General features: G+C 36.7%; 1 protein-coding gene across 2 annotated transcripts in view; it reads right to left on the bottom strand.

The window, feature by feature from the left end:
- LOC122805478 (5'-3' exonuclease PLD3-like) overlaps positions 1–21,742 on the bottom strand; it is a 697,284-nt gene that overhangs the window by 279,618 nt on the left and 395,924 nt on the right. For both annotated transcript variants that reach the window (XM_044075664.1, XM_044075665.1), the window contains exon 3: positions 15,194–15,277. In XM_044075664.1, the coding sequence (XP_043931599.1) occupies positions 15,194–15,277 (84 nt within the window). The remainder of the gene's footprint in view (positions 1–15,193; positions 15,278–21,742) is intronic.

Below are 21,742 nucleotides of genomic sequence, written 5' to 3'. Positions count from 1 at the left end.
TCCATGAAGAAGGCAAGTTTCGGATGGTAACACTGCAGTCGATACTCCCATTGTTAGGGAAAGACTATTGGATGTGCTCAATAAATCTTCAAGATGCCTACTACAATATAAAAATGGACAAGGCATCCAGGAGCCATCTACGCTTCCGGCTGGGAGCCAGTCATTATCAGTTTCGTGCTCTACCCTTTGGTCTCACCACAGCCCCCGGGGTGTTCACCAAATGCATGGCAGTAGTGACAGCTCACCTGAGACGTCAGGGATTCCAGGTGTTTCCGTATAGACGACTGGCTCCTGACCGACCCACCAGGCATCTACTTCTCCAAAACAGGGATGCCACTATTCAACTTTGTGCTCAATCTCCATAAATTGGGAAAAATCTGCATTATTGCCCTCTCAATCTGTGATTTTTATAGGCACAGAGGTAGACACAGTGAACATGACTTCCCGTCTCCTCGCCGAAAGGGCACAAAATTTAATCTTTCAAATTCAACATTTTCTCCCATTGTGGAAGGTTAAAGCAATGTGGGTTCTTCAGCTCCTCTGGACTATGGCATCCACCATCCTATTAGTATCATTAGCCAGGTTGCACATGAGAATTTTCCAATGGCTTCTGTCTTCCCAATGGTCCTTCCAATATCTTCCCCTGAGTCACCCTATTCTCCTGACAGAATCATGCAAGGGAGGACTTTCTTTGGTGGATAGCACCCAACCAGTTGACGACGGGTGGTCCCTTTGTTCCTGCTCAACCCATTGCCACTGTGACGACGGATGCCTCCTAGATCAGGTGGGGGAGGGCATTATCTTAGCAGGACTGTCCAAGGCATATGGCAAGAACACAAGGCTCACCTGCATATCAATGTTCTGGAGATGAGGGTGATGCTCCTGGCGTTGCAAGCACTTCAAGACCTTCTTCCTCTAGGGACTATTGCGATACAATCAGACAACATGTCGGTAATTTGGTATATCAACAAACAGGGCAGTACCAGATCTTACCCACTCTGTCGAGAGGCAATGCGAGTTTGGGAATGGGTGATTTCTTTCCAGCACTTTCTGGTTGCAATGCACATTCCAGAGATGACCAACGTGATAGCCGATAAGCTCAGCCGGGCAATCCTACTGCCTCATGAGTGGTCTCTGAAACAGGAAACAGCGGAACAGATTTTCCGCAAATGGGGACAGCCTTGCTGCAAACTTTTTGCCAGTCCAGTCAATGCCAAATGCAGCAGCTATTTTTCCCTCATTCCCCCTCCGGGGGAGATACCCAGAGATGCTCTAGCTCATGACTGGCCCCTGGGACGTCTGTATGCTTTTCCTCCATTTCCAAAGTGATTTAGAAAGCCAGACAGCTGAGATGCAAGTTAATCCTCATTGCTCCTTACTGGCCTCGTCGGGTTTGGTTCCCCTTCCTCGAGCCTCTTCTCCTGGACGATCCTTGGATTCTGGACCCAGCTCCAGATCTGTTGACTCACATGTCAGGTTTGCTACATCCCTCAATCCACACCCTCAAATTGACAGCGTGGTTGCTCCAGTTCCATCCCTAGTCAGGCTTCACGATGTGTCTTCCTCAGTGTCGCATATTCTTATGTCCTCCCATAAACCTTCAACTAGGAGACTATATGGCAGTAAATGGAAAAGATTTTCTATTTGGGCACAGAAAATGAATGTAGATCCCTAGACTGCTTCTATCCCTTTGATTTTGGAATTTCTCTCCGAGCTTTTTCAGCAAGGATCTGCCGCTGCAACTATCAGAGTCCAATTGGCGGCTATTTCTCATTTCCATTTAGGGTTTCCAGATACCAATTTAATGTCTCATAAGCTATGCAAGACCTTTTTGAAAGGAGCCACTCTGTTGAGGCCACCGCTCCAAGAACCTGTGGCTTCTTGGGATTTAAATGTTGTGTTGTCCAAACTGATATCTTCCCCGTTTGAACCTTCTCACTCATCTTCATTGAAATATTTGTCTTGGAAGACTTTGTTTTTGGTGGCTATCACATGAGCTAGACGGGTATTGGAGTTACAAGCCTTGTCTGTTAAGCCACCTTATTTGATCTTTCATAAAGACAGTGTGTCACTGCGTACTAACCCCTCCTTTGTCCCCAATGTGTTTTCCCATGCCACCTTAAATCAATCCATAGAACTCCCAGTTTTCTTCCCTAATCACTGTAATGCAGCTGAATACTGGTTTCATCAGCTAGACGTTCATAGACAACTACGTTTTTATTTGCATCGGACCAAGGAGTTTAGGAAATCAGATCAACTATTCATTTCCTTTTCTGAATCCAGATTGGCCAGTTTCAAAAGTGACACTATCTAATTGGATTTCCAGTTGCATAGCCTTTGTCTGCAGTTCAGAGGGCAGACCTTTACCCCTCAAGATCAAGGCTCATTCTACCAGGTCTCTGTCTACCTCTGCAGCCTTTCAAGACAGGGTCCCACTTGATAATATTTGTGCAGCAGCTACGTGGGCTACCCCTCACACTTTTATTACACATTACAAATTGGATTTAGCTTCCAGGGGTAGAGCATCCTTTGGCTCCACGGTGCTCAGGAGTATTTTACAGTGAGTCACCCAAGAATAAGGCGCTAGGGATGCAGTCCCATACGTAAAAATGAAGGTGAGATTGGACTACACAACATAAAGAAGTTATGTACTCACCATAACGTTCCATGTTGGTAGTCCATCTCACCCTTCATTTTTACCAACCCGCCCTCCTGCCCCCATCCTGGAAGAATCTGGAGATAATAATAATATGGTTATCTTTGGCTGGAGACCCTTTATTATTGGTTTGTCTGTTATGGTTATTTCTTCTAGTGAGCAGCAAACAAGGTCTGGGGTTTCTACTGGTCCACTACAGGTACCTGCTTAGCCACGAGCAAACCAGAAGTCTTCGAGCTTATAAATCGGCCGAGTCGGAGCCAATCGCCATACGTAAAAATGAAGGGTGAGATGGACTACCAACATGGAATGTTATAGTGAGTACATAACTTCTTTTTTTCAAAGAAACGCTTCAGCAGCATCAGACTAAGATAACAACTATTGAAACTTCTTTGAGTGACATTGAAGGAAGGCTCAGAGAGGAGGAAATCCAAAGAGACTTTCTTCTGAAGCAAAATACTTCGCTTATCAATAAAGTAGATGACTTGGAAAACAGGGAAAGGAGGTCAAACATCAGAATCTTCAGCTTGCCTGAGAAAACAGAAGGAGGAGATGTCATTTCCTCCTTAAACACATGGAGTCCTGAGGTTTTAGATCTTAAAGAAGGCTTTTAATTCGGTATTGAAAGGGCTGATCGAGCTTTGGGAAACCCAGCTTCATCTGCAGCTTCACTGACATCTTCTACACTACCATGGTCAATTATAATAAAGCTTTTATCTTTCATGGAAAAAGAACTGGTGTTTAAAAACTGTGGAGAGAAAGAGCCCTATAAAATATAACCAAAACCTAATAAGGTTTGATAATGATTATTCTGCTAAAGTGCTGGAACAAAGGAAAAAGGCATGGCCACTAATTAAAATACTAAAACAGAACAATATTAAAACTCAAATGACTTTTCCTGCAAAAACAAAAATCATGCACCTAAATGAGATGAGAACCTTCAACAACCTGGAAGAAGCTTTACTGTTTATCAAAAATAATAACATCATATCTATTCTGGAAGATATGGACTGGGCATCTCCACCCCTGAAGAGAACCACTGATAAGAACTCCTGGACTGAAGTAAAAAAGAAAAAAGAAAAAAAAAACAAATCTAAAATAGTTTCTGCAAAGTCTCTCAAAGTTTCTACTGCAACCTAATATTATTGATGATACATCAACCGGATTTAAAACTGTAATGCAAACTATACTCTTTTGTGTGTGTGTGTGTGTGTGTGTGTGTGTGTGTGTGTGTGTGTGTGTATATACACATGAAAAGTATGTGTCTGTATTCTTCTTTATGCATTATTTGCTATATTTGATCTATATTATAGAAATAGTTATAAAAAGTCTTTACTGTCCCATCTTTCTTCCTTGCCTTTTGTATGTATAGTAACTTGACTAATTAATTCCTTATTCCTAATAGACTAAAATGAGTTAAACTCCTAATCAAGTTTCACCATATTTTTCTTATGGTTCTGATCAAACATTAAGTAAATAACACATTTTCGTTAACTAATACAGCAATACCAAAGGTTAGCAATGTTGGTTTTATTTGCTGGTAATTTACTGTTTAGATTGTTGCATGTTTTTTTTTAAAATTGCGCAAACTATGCTAAAGGAAATATTCCTTTAAATGTTATAGAAGCGTGATGTACAATGCCGATAAATACTTAGCTTTGTATTATTATAATGCCTCTAAACACTGTGATTGAGTTGTGCACTTAGTATCAAGCATATAATGCAAGCATGGCACATATATCCTTGGGAAAATGTGTTTGATAAGTTTGAATGCAATTAGTAAACATAACGTTGTTTGGATTAAAGCCGGACTGGGCTTGTATACAGAGAAATTTTCACCACACAATGACACCTTGTTTAGGGACGTAATCTTTTCCATTTGTTCTGGTTGCCATTAACGGCTGATTAACCTCATGTGAGAAGACTACCTGTCCATTTATTGAAGTTACTAGAGGAAACTGGGACCTGGAACTGATAAATGACTGAAAAGAGTGACAAACAGGTAAGACTAGTTTAAGGTGAATGAGGAATTGCAGGCGTTAACTTTGTGTAGTGTGAGTAGTACTGACATGGTGACCACATCGAACAGAATAACGGATTTGTAGTGGGATTACAGCAGTGGCATGGGATGTGGTTGCATAGTGATGGTGAATGATGGCTTTGACTTAAATGTGGTGCTTGCTTGTCTATTTTGATTTGTCAGACTGTCTGGGACTTGAACTGAATGAAGGAATGCTTGCTTGTTGTTCGGTATACTTGAACTGAATGAAGGAATGCTTGCTTGTTGTTCGGTATACACAGAACTTGGTGCAATGCCTCTTGGGTGATATTTGCATTAAGAACACTGAAGAGAGGGAGGGGATGGAGGGGGCAAATTTAATAGAGTGCTTTGAGTTGAAAAGGGGTTGAGTGGGGAAATTGTAGCTCATGAGTGCTTAAAGGTGAAGATTTTCACAGTTTGTAAGACTCACGAGCTGGATAGCCAGTTAACAGCTCTCTATCCATAACTGCTGTTTCTGTTTAGTGTTGCTATAGTAATAGGTAGAGTAAGCTGTGATTGGTTGTCAACTTACTCATGGAATTAAGGAACTATGACCAAATTATGTGTTTGGGAAATATATTTAGATATCCTTTTGAATAATTTATGTTCCACAAATAAGAGGATAAATGCTAAAACAGCTAGAAACTTGAATTCTAATTTATTTAAGCATAACAACATAGATAATTAAACAAGAAGCTCACTGCAAATCATACTCTGTATAGATCTATAATATTGAACTGTTGTGCTTCACACTATGCTCATATCTGTATAAATATCTAATTTGAAAGTTTCTTCTATAATCTAGCTACAATTGAATAATTTAAGCATATTAAGATTAAAGATTTATAGACATGTTTTAAAATCATTTAAACATCTTCTAACTTTACTGAGCAATATTATTGAAATGTTATGATTGTCTGTTATATGATGTGACTAACACTAACAATATACATCACTTGTTGCAAGCCTTTGCAAATACATGTTTAGATAATTTTCTGTGTTATGAAAGGATGTGGTGGAAGATTGGTGTGAGAAATTAGGGTCTATATTAGAACATCAAAGTTTCAAAACCTCGAATGTTCTAATATCGACCCCTATTCAGCGAAAGCTGAAAACATTGAACATACAGAACAGCGAATTTTTTCCTAGGGAAAAATTCACTGTTCCAAAACACACACACACAACAAAAGAACACCAAACAAACAGCAATCCACACACATACACCTAAAATCTTACACCTAGCCCTACACTAAACTATACACACACCACTAACTATCCACTTACCGTAACCCGCCTTAACCCTCACATCCACACAATCGCAGACATACCTAAACCGCTCCCTAACCCTAACACACCTAACCCACCCTAACCCTCACATCCACACAATCACACACATACCTAACCCACACCATAACCCTAACTAACCTAACTCGCACTCAATCGCACACTTACCTGAACCCGACCCATAACTTTCCACCACAGCGCTGAAAATACTGAAGCAACAGAAATGGACAACTGAATTCTTTCCCTAGGAAAAAAAATCAGTTTTCTGTTGCTTTGATATTTTCAGCTTTGTCTGAATAGGGGTCGATATTAGAACATTCGAAGTTTTGAAACTTTGATGTTCTAATATAGACCCAGAAATTAAACCAAATGTTATGTAAATATGAGTATAGATTCACATCTTGCTGTTGTTAATCAGCTATTAATATTTAATATGAAAAGAAATGGGGATACTCAGAAGTTGAAAGAGCTTAATAGTTAACATAACTCAGATACATATGTATGTATAGATGGTAAGGATACATACATTAAGTTATGAAGAAATATTAAGCCCCAACAACTGAATGTTATAACATCATAATCATTGTATTTTAAAATAGTCTCCTTTAACACTTGCAAACTATATATGGAACTCAGATGAAATGAGAAAGAAAGTTAGAGTGATAGTCTACCAGACTTGTCCATCTGTTGGACTAGAAATGCATTTCATTCCATGTTGGGTAGGGTTTAAAAAACACACTAGTTTAATTTCAGTATGCATTTTAGATTTTAAGACTTTAGTAAGCCTGACTTAAGCCTATTCTTGTTGATTACTTTAGAGGAAACATTGTTGACTGAAATAGATGATTGTCTAATAATAAATCAATACTAGAGGAGGGGACGATTCCAGGTAGACATAACAATAGATCAAACTCTTCATCAAAAATAACTTGATATGGATCTTACTTTATTATCTTTAAACACTAATGGCTTAAATAACCCAAATAAAAGATCTACTCTACTAAAATATCTAAAATTAAATGGAGCTCAAATAATATTCTTACAGGAACCACACTTTTAAAAAAATTATAACTTTATATGGAACCCAAGTGAATATATGACCCTGGCCTGCTCCACATTTAAATCAAAGAAGAGACGGGTAACAATCTTATGGAAAAAGAATTCCTTAAGTCCTGAAATTATACACAAATATGGAGATAATGATGGTCTTTTATAGCTGTTGTCATCTTGAAGTTTAATAACAGGATGTGGACACTAGTAAACCTATACTAGTTTCCTGGTATTGCGATGGGAACAGTTAAAAAAAACTAGATCTTTTTATAAATTCATCTAAAGGAAAATTAATAATAGGTGGGGATTTTAATTGTATTACTGACACATCTGAAACCACTAACAAAAAATCTCCATGCTCAACATCTACTGTAAAACTATTAAAAAGATGGACCAAGGCTTTAAAATTGAAATATACTTACAACACTATAGATAACAGCTCATTACTATTTTCTTATCAAGATTATAGATTTGGCACCCAAACCAGAATAGACATATTATACATTTCTCAGGATCCTTATACAAAAATCATACCCTTCTCAATAAACCTGTGTCCTTTATCAGATTGTATATCGCAAAAATAAAAGAATTCAAGCAATGGTTAATTAGTAAACTTCATCTCTTTTTAGATATAAGTTACAAGCCAGAAGTGAACATAATAATGGCCTGGGATTCACTAACAGCTTATATGGTAAAAAAAAATTTGATGGTATAAAAATAAACTTAAAGAATGGGTATCAGAATTACAAGAACTACAAAACCAACTCTTATTATACAACTCCAAAAAGGATTTTAATTCGATTGGGAACAAAAAGATAATAGAAAATTTAAATAAAAGATATAATGAAATATTAAACCATAAAACTAATTTAGCCATGGAGAGATTAAAAGTAAACTCTTCTGCTACTTCTCCAAAACACCTACATAATCTATCTATTAAAATCAATATGCAATATAAAGCTAATGCTTTTGTTAACATCTTACATGAAGGGAAAGGTAAGAAAGTTTTGGAAATATGGTATATCTTGGATGCTTTTAAGTATCATTACACAAGACATTATAAAAACAAGAATACTATAACAGACAGATTAAATTTAGAAACTATACTTCCTAATATAAAAACAATCCCTGAAAACTTGCAACAGGCGTTACAAAAACCCGTTACACACAAAGAAATTACTGAGAAAAATCAAAGAGAATAAAATTGGTAAATCCCCAGGGATAGATGGTTTAATTATAGAAGTATACAAACTATTTCCTACAAATATAACCACATTGTTACATAAAACACTACTTGAAATTCAAACGCATGCAATAATTTCCACTTCATGGAGATATTCTTTAATCACCTCCATTTTAATAGAAAATAAAGATTCTATTCACTGTAGTTCGTATAGACCAATTTCATTGCTGAATAATGATTATAAAATATTCATGTCTATTATGGTAAGCAGAATAAAAGCTCAAATATCTGAGATAATTAATAATGACCAAACTGGGTTTATACATAATAGACACATACATGATAATATAAAAAAGATACTGACATTAATTGATTATTTACATAAAGAAAATTCAGAAGTCTTGATAATTGGACTGGATATAGAAAAAGCATTTGATTCTTTAAATTGGGATTATTTAATTAAAACTCTAGATGTATTCGGTTTCCTTCTCTCCTTTATTACATTAATTAAAAAGGTTTACGAAAATAACTCAGCTTATGTTAAAATAGGACCCTTTACTTCAGAGGCAATCCAAATTACTAGAGGCACTAAACAAGGTTGTCCCATGTCACCTATTTTATTTGCATTGGCCATAGAGATACTGGCTATATTAGTATGGAACAATCCAAAGATGAAAGGCATAGATATATATGACCAATATAGTTCCAACATCATGCTGTTTGCTAATGATGTGCTTCTTACATTATCAAACTCAAAAGAAGTGTTAGATGAGCTTGATTTATTGATACAGAACTTTCACAAGATCTCATGACTTCATTTTAATAACCAGAAATCAAAATATATGTTATTCAATAAAAAAAGAAATACAAATTGATAAGAATCACACCATAGGTGAGCAAGTCACAACTTTAAAATACCTGGGAATTACGCTTAGTGGAAATATACAGGAGATACTGAATACTAATTATAGAAGGATTATTGATACAATAAATACTCTGATGAACAAGTGGAATAACTTATTTATAAATTTTGAAGATAGATTACAACTGATAAAAATGGTACTACTTCCTAAAATTTTGTATGTAGTACAAGCTGATATTGTTAAGATTCTTGTGGTATCCTACAGAAACAAAATTGTATATACTCACCATTTCAGACAATGGGATCAGGGAGGAATAAATTTCCCAGATATTGAATCCTATATAAGGGCTACTTTACTTAAAACTGTGAAGATTGGATAAACCCTAATTATACATCTAACTGGAAGTTGTAACACTCAATTATAATAATAAATGAAAACAAATAGTTAAAAAATACTTTAATTATAGATAAGGATAACATAGTATGGTATTCATTGAGTTTAAATTTAACTCAGTGGGTTTAGTTATATTATATTGTAAATTTAATCAACCAACTTTTTGAAACTTTTAGGAAATTTATTAATATGAATATGGATTTAAAGCTTTGGTTCACAACATTAACCCCTTTCAGTATTACTAAAACCTTTCCAGATAGGATTTATTGGGATATATTTCCCTCTTGGGAACAAAAAAGATTAATATGCTGACAACATTGCATAAAAAAAAACAAGTCTTAGATATGCAATATATGTTGTCAACGTATAGTTTAAATTATCATGAATGGTTAATACATCAGAATGTCTTGACATACTCCAAGGATCTATGTAGGATAATAAGTAACTCTTCTTTCCCAAATCCACCCAAAATTATAACTAGATTGTTTGGAATTATATATAATGAAAATATGAAAAATGAAACATCATATTTATATAATTTAATAAAAAATTATAAAACAACACATAAATCAGCATATTGGCAGTATATTACTAAAGGATATTCGATATCTTTAACCTCAGAAAATAAATCAAACACACTACTTTCAGTTAAATAAACTTCCTATTCTCAATACTGGAGACTATTTAACTGGAAATACCTACATAGATCCTTCTTAACTCCAGATAAAAATTTCAAAAATCAATTCTTCTAGTAATGGGTTATGTTGGAGATGTCAACAGACCAATAAAGCTGATTGGTCTCGCATTTTCTATGTATGAAAATTAAAGTTTTTTGGAATTAAATTAATAATTTCTTAGAAGCAATTTATACAGACAGATTTATCATGACCAAAGCTTTAATATTATTGAATATAAATGAAGGTTCTTTTATAAATAAATCTAACCATTTCTTACTGTGGACAATACTAGCTATAGCTAGGAAATCCATAACCAGGAAATGGAACTCTACCACAGTGCCTAATAGAGAAAATTAAGAATGTTTCCTAAGCCATTAATCAATAATCCCTGAAGAAAGTTTTGACATTGATTGACACTTTACAAGTGGAATCAGTCTCCTCATGAAAACAACTGTATCATAAGTTATGTTTAATCATTTTTGTGTAAACTTGTTCAAATCTACCCATGTCAAGCTGAATGTAAATACTGCATATAGTTAATCTATTAATTAATATGTTTGTTAACTGTAAACAAGTATCTCTGTTTTTGTTTTATACATTTAAAATAAAAATTATCTAAGTAAAAAAAAAGAAGCTAACACTCATTCCATTTGATCTATTTGATCTAGCTCATCTGGCTGACTTGAGGTTCTTAACATGGGAAACAGTTTTGCCACTTGCTCTGACCTCTGGAAGAAGAGTGTCTGAGCTGCAAGCTCTTATGGTGGGTCACCCTTATCTCACTTTGTAAAGAGATACGGTTTCTTTGAGAACTAATCCTTCTTTTTTGCTTAAAGTGGTATCTGAGTTTACTTTAAGCCAAACTACCATCTCTGCATGTTCTTTCCTAAACTACTTTAAGCCAAACTACCATCTCTGTGTGTTCTTTTCCGAACCCCCAAAATGAGGGAGAAAGGATACTTCATACCGTAGATGTCCACAGACAACTCGGGTACTATCTTAGAAGAACAGTCTTTCAGAACATCCCATCAATTATTAATTTCTTGTGAAGGTTAGAAAAAGAGACAACCTATGTCAGAGCACACTATTTTGAAATGGTTGTCTCTAGCTTTTGCCTTTTGTTATTCCCACCATAAAAAATATATATATTTCAGTCAGGGTCAAGGCACATTCTTTTAGGGCCTTGGCTTCATCTATGGTAATCTGGAAAGGGTTAGATTCTATAAGCAGCAACATGGTCCTCTATACATTATTTTACAAAGCACTACAACCTAGATTCCTTTTTCAGGTCTAGGCCAAGCTTTGCTAGGACCATTTTCCAGTGGTTCCTGCACCTTTCTTCCACTTCCCAGTTATACTAAGCTATGATAATCTACCCAATATAGCTTTGGCTGCTGTAGCAGTGATCAATGGGAAGAACAGTACACTTGTGTAAGCAAACTTACCATGACAGTAAATGTCTGATCACTGTTGCGGTAGTGACTGCCTCCATCCCTGTTATTTTTTTGGTGTGTTTTTTTAAGCCAGGGTGTGGACATTTGTTCCTAGCAATGTCCTTTCAGGGGTCATCCTCCCTGTCCAAGTTGTCATGAAACTCTGAAAGGCTTGGCACCCAAGTCTGTCTTTTTAATCAGCTCAGCTTGAACTGTCTTAATGGCTTGGGTGTGTGAAAGTTTCTGTAAAGCTTTGGAAGCTAGATGGCTGTTATATCCAGTGTAGGCTATAACCCATATAGCTTAGGCTGCTGCTGCAATAATCATCTGAACATTCTACTGTTATGGTAGGTTTACTTGCACAACTGTACTTTACTCATATAGTGTGGTTTCTTATGTAACAGCTTTAAAATCGTGTGATTGGGGAGATTTGGAGGTACGTCATATGAAGGGATACATCAAGCCTGAAAATAAGTATGTGCCTCCAAGCTTGGTACATTTGAAAGGTGTGATATGTTTTTCTGCCTTAATAGTGGATTTGTTTCTTGGTGTTCGTGAAGCGTGATCATTTTGCTGGGAGCAAGGGGACACAAGTCTCAACAGCTTACCAGCTTTACCCCCAGGATAGGGGACAAATCCAGAAATAATTAGGGACAACTGTGATACTTTAAAATATTAGTGCTATTGACTTGAGGTGCTGACAGAAAAAGAGAATGTAAATTAGCATGCATTTTCTAAGTAAAAGGAGTTTGCAACTCTAATTATTATTCACCCCGCCCCCAGCCCCTGAATATCTCAAAAGAAATAGACACTAATACATTCACAACTTTCACACAGGACTAAGTCCAGGAAGCTCTCTGAAAAGCTAAAAAAATTGCATCTGTTTGTACTGACAATAATCCTGGATGTATCCTGAAGGGTCTATATTACGTGATTGAACAGTCAAATGTTCGAACACGTAATAATCAACCCCTAAATATCAAACCGTTGGAATGACAAATGGTTCAGTGGAGATCTCTGTACAGTGCTGACATGGAAGTTTTCCATTGTCTACACTGTAGTGCGATCTAGGAGTTGGTATATTTAAGTGGTGGGAAGTGTGGGGGTTGCAGGGGGGCTTGACCCCTGCTTAGAGCATTTTAATGGTTTGTTTGGGTGGTGTTTTTTTTTTTGTTTGTTTTTTTTGCCATTTGACATTATGGCATTTCGATATTTAGTGGTCTATTATTACATGTTCAAACATTTGACTGTTCCATCACGTAATATAGACCCATCCTGAATGCCATGGAGTATGAACTATCCATGCCCGTAACAACACTTCAGTCTCGGCCTCCAAACAGGCTTCATACCAAGCAAATGGAGGACAGCAACAGTCATACCCCTGCACAAGGGTGGGACACCCACTGACCCAAGTAACTATTGACCCTCAAGTCTGAACAGTCTCCTGTGTAAAGCTATGAAAAAACTTCTCATGGAACTAATCAATAGGGACATTGGAAACCTCCAAACACTGGACCCATCCCAATTTGGTTTTGCCAAAGGCATGAATGCTTACCTAACCAAAGTCATCAAAACAGTAGATGAAGGGAAGACTATACACACTGCCTACCTAGATTTGGCCAAAGCTTTTGACCCAATACCCCACTCAGGCATTGTAGAAAAGTTTACTAAATTAGGAGTAAATCCTGTGTCACCCAGTGGATTGTCAGCCGGCTCACAGTTGGGTCACAGGAAGTCAAGATAAGGGAAGCTATCTCCACAAAAAGACCTGTTACTTGTGGAGTTTCACAGGGCTTGTTGTTGGGACAACTCCTGTTTGGCATCTAGTTCTATACTGTGCCCTCATTAGGCCCATTGAGCATAGTATCACCTATGGTATGTATCTCTTCAGACATATGCAACACCTAGGGCAACCACAGAGATTTGTCACAAAGAGAGTACAGGGTCTAATCCACATGACCTACACAGACCACCTCAAAGCCCTACTGCTATACTCTATCTCTTATAGACTATTAGGAGGTGATCTGTGATTGACCTTTAAGACATCTTCTGACTCTGTACTAATGGACTTAATGCTCACCTGCAAGTCAGATGGTATCAGAAATACTCAATAACATAAACAAGACCATTTGGAGACAAGTTATATATCCCAGAGGATACCACTACTGTGGGACTCCCATCCACATAAAATAAAGCTCATTCCTGTCCTGATTTTCTTTGATCAATGGATGGGAATAAGGAAATTTACCCCAAGACTGCACCCTGTGCCACTAATGGATAGAAGCAGCACCTCAATGCCATATCCTATAGCAAGGTCCACTTTCCATACTCAGTGGTATGTCATCAGAAACATCCATTCAGAAATAGAAAGTATAGAAATAAAAATCATGGTAAGGGTAATTTGAATACCTAATGGGATAATATGGCTAAGATTACAATGACATTTAAGGCAGATAACCTAGTATTCACATATGAACCTATCATTTATTAAGTGTAATCCACCAACATTTTTTCTCAGAATTGTCAGTTTTAGGAGGGACAGAGCTAAATGTTGAGCCCAAATCTGGGACCTTTGAGAGGTATGTTGACACACTGCCTGCCCGGTACCCACCATGTGGTTGGGTGACATCCTCTTTTGTTTGGTGTCAGTATAGATCAAGAGTGCAGCCAGGAAACTCCATTTTGCCACCCCCACAGCATCTGTTATTAAAAAAAATGTCCACAACTATCACAGTTTTGCCCCCCCCACACACACACACACATACGATACCTCTCAACATCTTTGCTCAAGGATTCTGGACAAAGCCAAAAATAATGGGGGGATAAAGGCCCAAATCAGAGACTACTTTAAAATATTACTCTAATATTAGTGTAAAACTTAATAGAACACGTTTTGCATTAACATGTATTTTCTGAATAGGAAATATGAAACTTTAATGCCTGGCTTTATTGTCTGATTGTAATCCTGTAAAGGTCAGAAATGTGAGCCCAAATCAAGGGCATTTTGTAAAATCTGGGACAGTTAAGAGGTATGCCTTCAGCATTTAATAAATATATGCACCATTCAGCTGTTCAGTCTTATAAAAATGTCTGTTTTCTATGTACCTGATATTGAAGACATTAATTTAGACAGCAGTTGACATAATATGGCCTCACAAGGCCATGTTTCCAAGTAATACTCACTAAAATGTACTGATAAGATGTTGAGGGTAAGGGAGAAGGTGGGGGCAAAGTATGTACTGCATTGAAGATAATGCAAATATGTTGGAATTGCAGGATTCAGAGATGACAGTTTTTTTTCCAATGCAGTACTGATTTATACCTAGACACACCCATTCCCTCTTAAGTTTTGATTGTTGCAAGATTAAAAATGTAGTCTTTGTTTATGCCATTCAGCAATGACTCAAAATAATAGACCTCACAACACTCACACAGCCTTACTAAGTGTGTTGACAAAGCAGAATCCATTGGTGTACTTGCAGAAAAATTCAAGACCCGTCACAAGTGTTACATACTGCATGGGTAAAAAATGGACCAGATTTCATTTCTACTGAAGTAGCAGTGGTCATGCACTCATTGTGTTCGGTTTAATAATCTGAACAATATACTCTACCTTTCTTTTTCCTTCAGAACTTCTGCCAAAAAGTGTATTTGGTGTAGCTTGCAGTTCCAGATACCTCTTCTGTTGTGCTGGCATCTGTTGATATTTAAAGATATATAGAGTTAGTTTAATTGTTTACATTTTTTTAAATGCTTCTTTATTGTCTTATATAGAACTTGATAGTAAGAAAGTATCCTCCTCCCTTTGTTCCTTGTTAGTCCCTTCTTTGTTTTGCTGGCCTTTTTTAAAGAAGGTGCATGTTTCAGGCTACTGCACTATTTATCTTTTTGTTGACGTCTTCCTCCTGTCACCTTTTACTCATTACTTATGATGACTGACTTTTATATTACTATACTTCGTAACTACATTTCTTTAAAACTATGTTATATCTATTATTCTGTAATGCACATAGGTATTTGTTTTATTTTGTGGACTGGGTAGTTCCTGTAGGTCTGCTGCATATTTTTAGGGGAGGGTTAAGGTGGTATGCTTACAGACTGGGAGGGGATTGCCAGAGAACTATAGAGACATTACTTTTCTCTCTTATCTATTTGTATGTCTGTGAAGATTAGAGATCAGTGAGGCACTAGGCCCAGGAGAGCATAGATTCATGACTTGGAGAAGGGCTTGCCAAACAGAACTGATGGGTAATCTTTCACTGATAACTGGAGTGATAGGTCATATGCACAGGCCCCTCGTATCTATTAGGCCTTCAGCAAGGCATTTGACAAAATAACACACAAAAGCTTAGTGAAAAAAAGACTGACTTGAAATGGGTATAAAGTGTTAGGACAGGAAAATACTGAGCAAACAAAAGGGCAGAGATAGCAGTAGTAAATGGAGTTCACTAAGCTGAAAAGTATGTTTTTTCAGTGAAATGCTACAGCAGTCATTGCTGAGATGATTATTTTCATTGTCTGTACAAATGAATTTGCAGATGTTTGTCTACAGATATGGACAGGGCTGAAAGAAAAAAAGTCTAATGCAAAGTTCATAGGCTAGAATGGAGGAATGGCTTAAAACTACTCTGCTTAAATTCAATGCAAAAAAAAAACCAAACAAATAACAATAAAATAATGCATGTATGAAGCAGTAAATCAGGAAAGGACTACATAATTTGAGGTGAAGCAATATTAATGATAGGTTCAAATGGAGCTAGGTAACTATATGCTTACTTTTAGACCATCTAATATAATGTACTTTCACCTATGACATAAAGAGATGAAGCCCTGACTATGACACAGGAGGCCTGAGCTTGATTTTTGGCTCAGGCTTTTGACAGTACAGGCATGGAGGATGGGCATACCCATCCTGGGAAATGAGTACAAGCATGAGGCACACTGGTACATTCATTTGTTTGGTGCAGACTGGAAACATAACAGTGTGCAGTGCTGCCTAGTGTTGTGGGTCAGCATCCTGCTGAAGTCAAGCCCATGGCAGATGTGAGGGGCTGAGCAGAAGTGATGCCAACCTCACATCCGACCCATGTGGTACTACTGATATGTGCAGTGGCACCTGGAACAACAGTATGGTGCTGCCTTAGGTGCCTCAGTCTCCTTCCTGGCACCAAACATGGGTCTAAGATAGGTTGTGGAATATAAGAAGTTTCAGTAGACCCAGTGGAAGAGGAAAGTCCTGGAGCAGCTGATGGTCAGCTGCAGGAAGAAGAAAAAAAAATAGCCAAAAAAGTAAGGATGTAATGTGACAAAGCAGGAGGAAAGGTTTCTAGGATACACGATTGGAATGAATACAAAAAGAAATTCACTAATAAGGAAAAAATATTTTTCTTACTTGTATCCATATGGTAAAGTTTCATTGAGTGTTATGTATAGTGTTGAAGGTGGAGGTGGCTGTACTAGAAATATTCAAAAGATTTAAAAGAATCTATAGCATCTAAGCTAGAAAGAACATGTTATCCTTATGGTAAGATTTCATCCAAAGTGTTATATATACCCTTGAAACCTGAAGATGGAGAGAGATCTGAGAGAAGTATTTAAGTAACTTAAGGAAACCATAGTTTAAGTAGGACATGTAAAACAAGAAGACATGGTTTTGAACATGAATGCTACAAAAATACAAGGGAGCATTTTGTTCTCATAATGATTGATCGATGACTAGAGTTGCTATATGGTCAAAAATGATGACAGAATTTATATGACAAATGTAGACATGTATTATGATAGGATGTAGCAATAAGGTTTTGGTGAAGTATGCTTATAAATTAGGAACAGCAGTGAGCAGACCTAGCAAACCAAATAAATTCTTATCTTCTGTCAAAATCTATGTTTTTGTGGTAAAAAGAATGAAGTTGGTACTAGGATAAAGTATGGCATGGACATCAACTTAAAATGGGAGATTTGCCATATAGAAGATGGCTGAACAAAATCTGAGCTACAGCTAGCCAAATAACTATTTTAGTTGAAACTGAAAGTGATTCAAGGCTGGAGCAGAGGATGTGAAGGAGACTTAATTATTAGGTTGAAAGGGCAGGAAGCAGGAGATGACACCATGATCCAGGGTGACAAAGAACTGAGAACAAAAGAAGGAAGGAGCAGTTACAACATTTCATATGTTAGTCATGTATGGGTTTGGAGAGGTTTCAGAAAGCCACAGTGGTAAGTCCCAGGAAGAATCTCAAAGGACGTAGGATGTGCTTTTGGTTTTCTTTGTCTCAGCCATATTGGTTCAAATATTTTTAGTCATCTAGAATACTCTGGCAAGGGTTTATCATTAATTAAGTATTCATTCATAAAGAAACTTTTTATGGCACATATCACCCCTATCTCCAAGAAACATTTTCTCATTTGAGGATAAAAGACCACTCTTGAAAAGCACAAATCTAAGTGAAAAATGGGTGATGTGTTCATGTTACTATAGTTTCCATTCCATATTTAAAGCTGTCTGTTTTTTTGTTTCTGCCATTATGCTTTGTGTTGCTATGCAGCCAGCTTTTACTCAGGCTACCACCCTGTACCCACTCCAATGTTGCTCATGTTTTGTGTTAATCTGTTTGGCAGTGCAAAGAATACTTTGTTAAAATCAAAGTATGTCATAGCACTAGCCTCACTATGGTTTCACATCTCATCTGACACATGCATGCAGTGAACTCTGAGCTCCATGGAACTCCACTGACAACCACTTTTCCTCACTGCAAACTTTGTTTGCAACATTTTGTGTTCTGTTATATAGCCAACGTTTTGCCCATTCTGCAACCCAATTATCCACCCCAAGGCTGCCCTTTGTGTTTATCTGAGGTGTGACATTGTGGTGAATACTTTAACTCCAGCTACTAGCTGGTCATATCAGTAGCCCCACTGTCGTTTTAACTCTGCCCCCCAACACACACACAACATAGACTCCACTAACCTATAGGTGTTCAGAGCTTTCATTCAGATGTAGATTGTTTTTTTTTACTGCAGAATTGTATTACAAGGTGTCTAATGGGCAATTAGCTCTGATTTGATCTCACTTTTGATCTAAGTTTCATTACAGCAGAATTCTTCACTGTGTATTAAAAGTCAAACTGTTATAACTAGTATGTGTGGGGGTATGTGCTCTATGTCTGTGTATTTTCTGGTAGTCACGTAGACATTTTTGCTTTAGAGACAATTTGTTTGACTTCTGGAACCATTTACACCTAACGGAGATTAGTGGAGAACAGTACCATTAGCAAAATGTTGAGCTAAGAGTGACTAAGTAATATATAGACCATATGGTATTACAGTACCAGACGCTGTTTATGTGCACATCCCCTTCAAAAAGCACTTTGTCATTAGCTTTTATTAAGCAGAAAAAAAATTCAGGTGAAGAGTCAAATACAAGAATATTAAGTTGAATACAAGAATATTAAATACATACACAAGGCAGCTACACACCCCAAGGTGAAATGGTAACAGGCTAAGTTTATGACTTGGTCGTCTTCCTAGCATGGACAATTATGACTGCCAAATAGAAGTTTGGTGAAATGATGAAAAAATAATTTCCTCCAGTCTACTGACTGTATGGTCATAGTATTGATAAGATAAGGGATGTAATGGGTGAAGCCCCCACAAAGAAGCTTTAGTGCCATGAAAAAATATTCTGTTCATTCATGTTTTTTTCCTACCATTTTGTGTCTTGTTAAAGCTTCATAAGGCAGTCACTTTCGAGAACCTTCTCTGCTAATAGTGTTAGCAAGAGCTGGGATGATGGTCATGGCAGTCTAAAATGCTTACTAACAGCCTGCAGGCAAGCAGTACTGTTTATGGTGATTTTTGTAAGGGTTCTGTGTGACACAATTGAGGTCCTTATTGACAGTAATGCAGCTGTTGCCCAAGTAAACCAAAAATCCCAGTACTATAATTTTATATCCCAGGTATACTGTAAACTGAAAAGATTTAAACTGCTAATCACAAAGTTATCTGTGCACCACAGGTTTCCACACTATAAGCTCCAGTTCATTCTCCAGTCCAAGTATCTTCAAAATACTACTCAAATCTATAGATGTTCCATTCATAGAGGAACAAAATAACTATATTAAGATTCACATAATCATTGAAGCTCCCATCTTTGAACCAAGGTAAAGCACAGTCACTGTTAAGCCTTACAACACTGACAGAAATACAGAAATTCTTAAAAAATCCAAATAGCAACAGAAATAGGAAATTCAGTAATTCTGAAGGTAAACCTTTGGAAGGGAAATTGGCTAGGCTTAAAATGGCCCACAAGGACAGCTAGCATAATACTTGCTTATGAATCTATAAGGGATTATGATGCAGTCTTAACAGGTGTACAAATCCCATGTCTTCGAAAACATCTAAAGAGCTGGATGTCTGAATGCCAGGAGCAGGATGTTTTATTTTTGCCAATTTAGTGTTAGCTGAATAGGAAAAATGGTTTGTATTATCTTGCCTATTGTCTAATATTTTGCAATTTTTATGATTTTTGGACAACATCTTATTGGTATGGAAAGGTAGAACTGAGGACATTCCTGTTTTAACACAATATTTGAATAGTACCTCCTTTTTTTACAATTTACCTACAAGATGCACTGGCATGAGATTGATTTTTTTGGACATCTTTTTATGTAAAGATTATTTAACTGGGAAATTAGCTTATAACATCTTTGGGAAGGAAACACATTAAAATGTCCTTCATTATGATAGCTGTCATCCACAACACCATAAGAAGTGTGGCTAAAGGCCAAATGGTTAGGCTGTCAAGATTGGTTAGTGAAGATGAGTTATTTTTTAACAAGATGGTCAAACATATGGGGATGTTTAAGGAAAGGAGTTATTCACTTCTTATGTTGAGTAAAATTAGGAACGAAGTTATGGAGAAATGGAAGACTGTGTTTGCCCCTATCCTGGGTTGAATGAAGGTTTTATGTCGAATAACACATTGAGTCATCACAGGAGTGATGTTATGGTCATTCAGTATAATACTGATACACTGGTCATCATTACTACAATCAATACTTTTTGGGACCTAACCTTTGGCAGTGATTTAAAAATGAGACTTGGAATGAAACCCATAGTGGCCTATAGTAGAAGGAGAAATCTGAAGGAGTGGTTTGAAGGCCATAAATACAATAGGTCCAGTGTAAGTAAATCTATCATATACAAATGTGGACCATGTAGGTATTGCAAGTACATTAATGATGGGCCCTATATTATCTTTGTGGGCTATGACAGAACTATTAGGTGTCCAGGGCACTGCAGTTGTAATATGAAAATGGTGGTGTATGTGGAAACCTGTATGGGATGTCCAGCTTATTATATTGATAAAACCATAAGGAGGTTAAAAGACAGAATAACAGAGCATAACAGAAATATAATAAATAAGAAAAAAAGCAGTGCCTTCTATATACACAGTTAGCTGTGTTAATTTCAAAAGGTTTCTGTTTTTCTTTATTGATAAGGTAAATGAATATGATGAAGGTGGAGATGGCAAAGTTTTACTGAAAATAAGAGAGACTATTTGCCAATTGAGGCTTAACTCCAAGCAACAGCCAGGAATTAATGATAGCATTTTGATATCTGGGGCGTTAAAGCAAAGGGCTATGCAAGTATGAATGTAAAGTGAAGGAATGAAGTTAACATGTAATTTAAGAAGAAACTAAGGTATTCAGGTTAAGGGATATTTAAATGTGTTTTATATCAGCATTTACATGTGGAAATGTCCTTAATTTTTTTTGACTGGTACAAGACATGGGAAAGAAAAGTTATTGTGATATTGTAATTGCATTGTTGCTGCTGCAGCTTTTTATTGTATTTTACATTATTTTGTTTTAGTTTAGTATTTTATTTTGTCTTGGGTATAAGCAATGCTAAGCAACATAGGATGTTGTTTTAATGGGGTAGAATTTGAGTAATTGGACTTTATTATAATTAATTGATCATGTGATAGGTGGAATTTATATAATGTGAATGTGTTTTGTGTTGCTTCACTCTGATGATGCCCATAAAAGAATAAGGGTGAAAGCACTAAGTTGATTATGTGTTTTTAACTTGTATTAAAGCTGGTTAAGTGTCCAGTTTAAATGCTGTTCAAGTGACTTTATTTTTAAACTACATGATTCAG

Source organism: Protopterus annectens, chromosome 6.part1 (assembly GCF_019279795.1).
Source record: "Protopterus annectens isolate FY-2018-M chromosome 6.part1, PAN1.0, whole genome shotgun sequence".
Classification (NCBI taxonomy): domain Eukaryota; kingdom Metazoa; phylum Chordata; order Ceratodontiformes; family Protopteridae; genus Protopterus; species Protopterus annectens.
The sequence above is the reverse complement of the archived record's forward strand: the minus strand, read 5'-3'. Positions and strand labels throughout refer to the sequence as shown.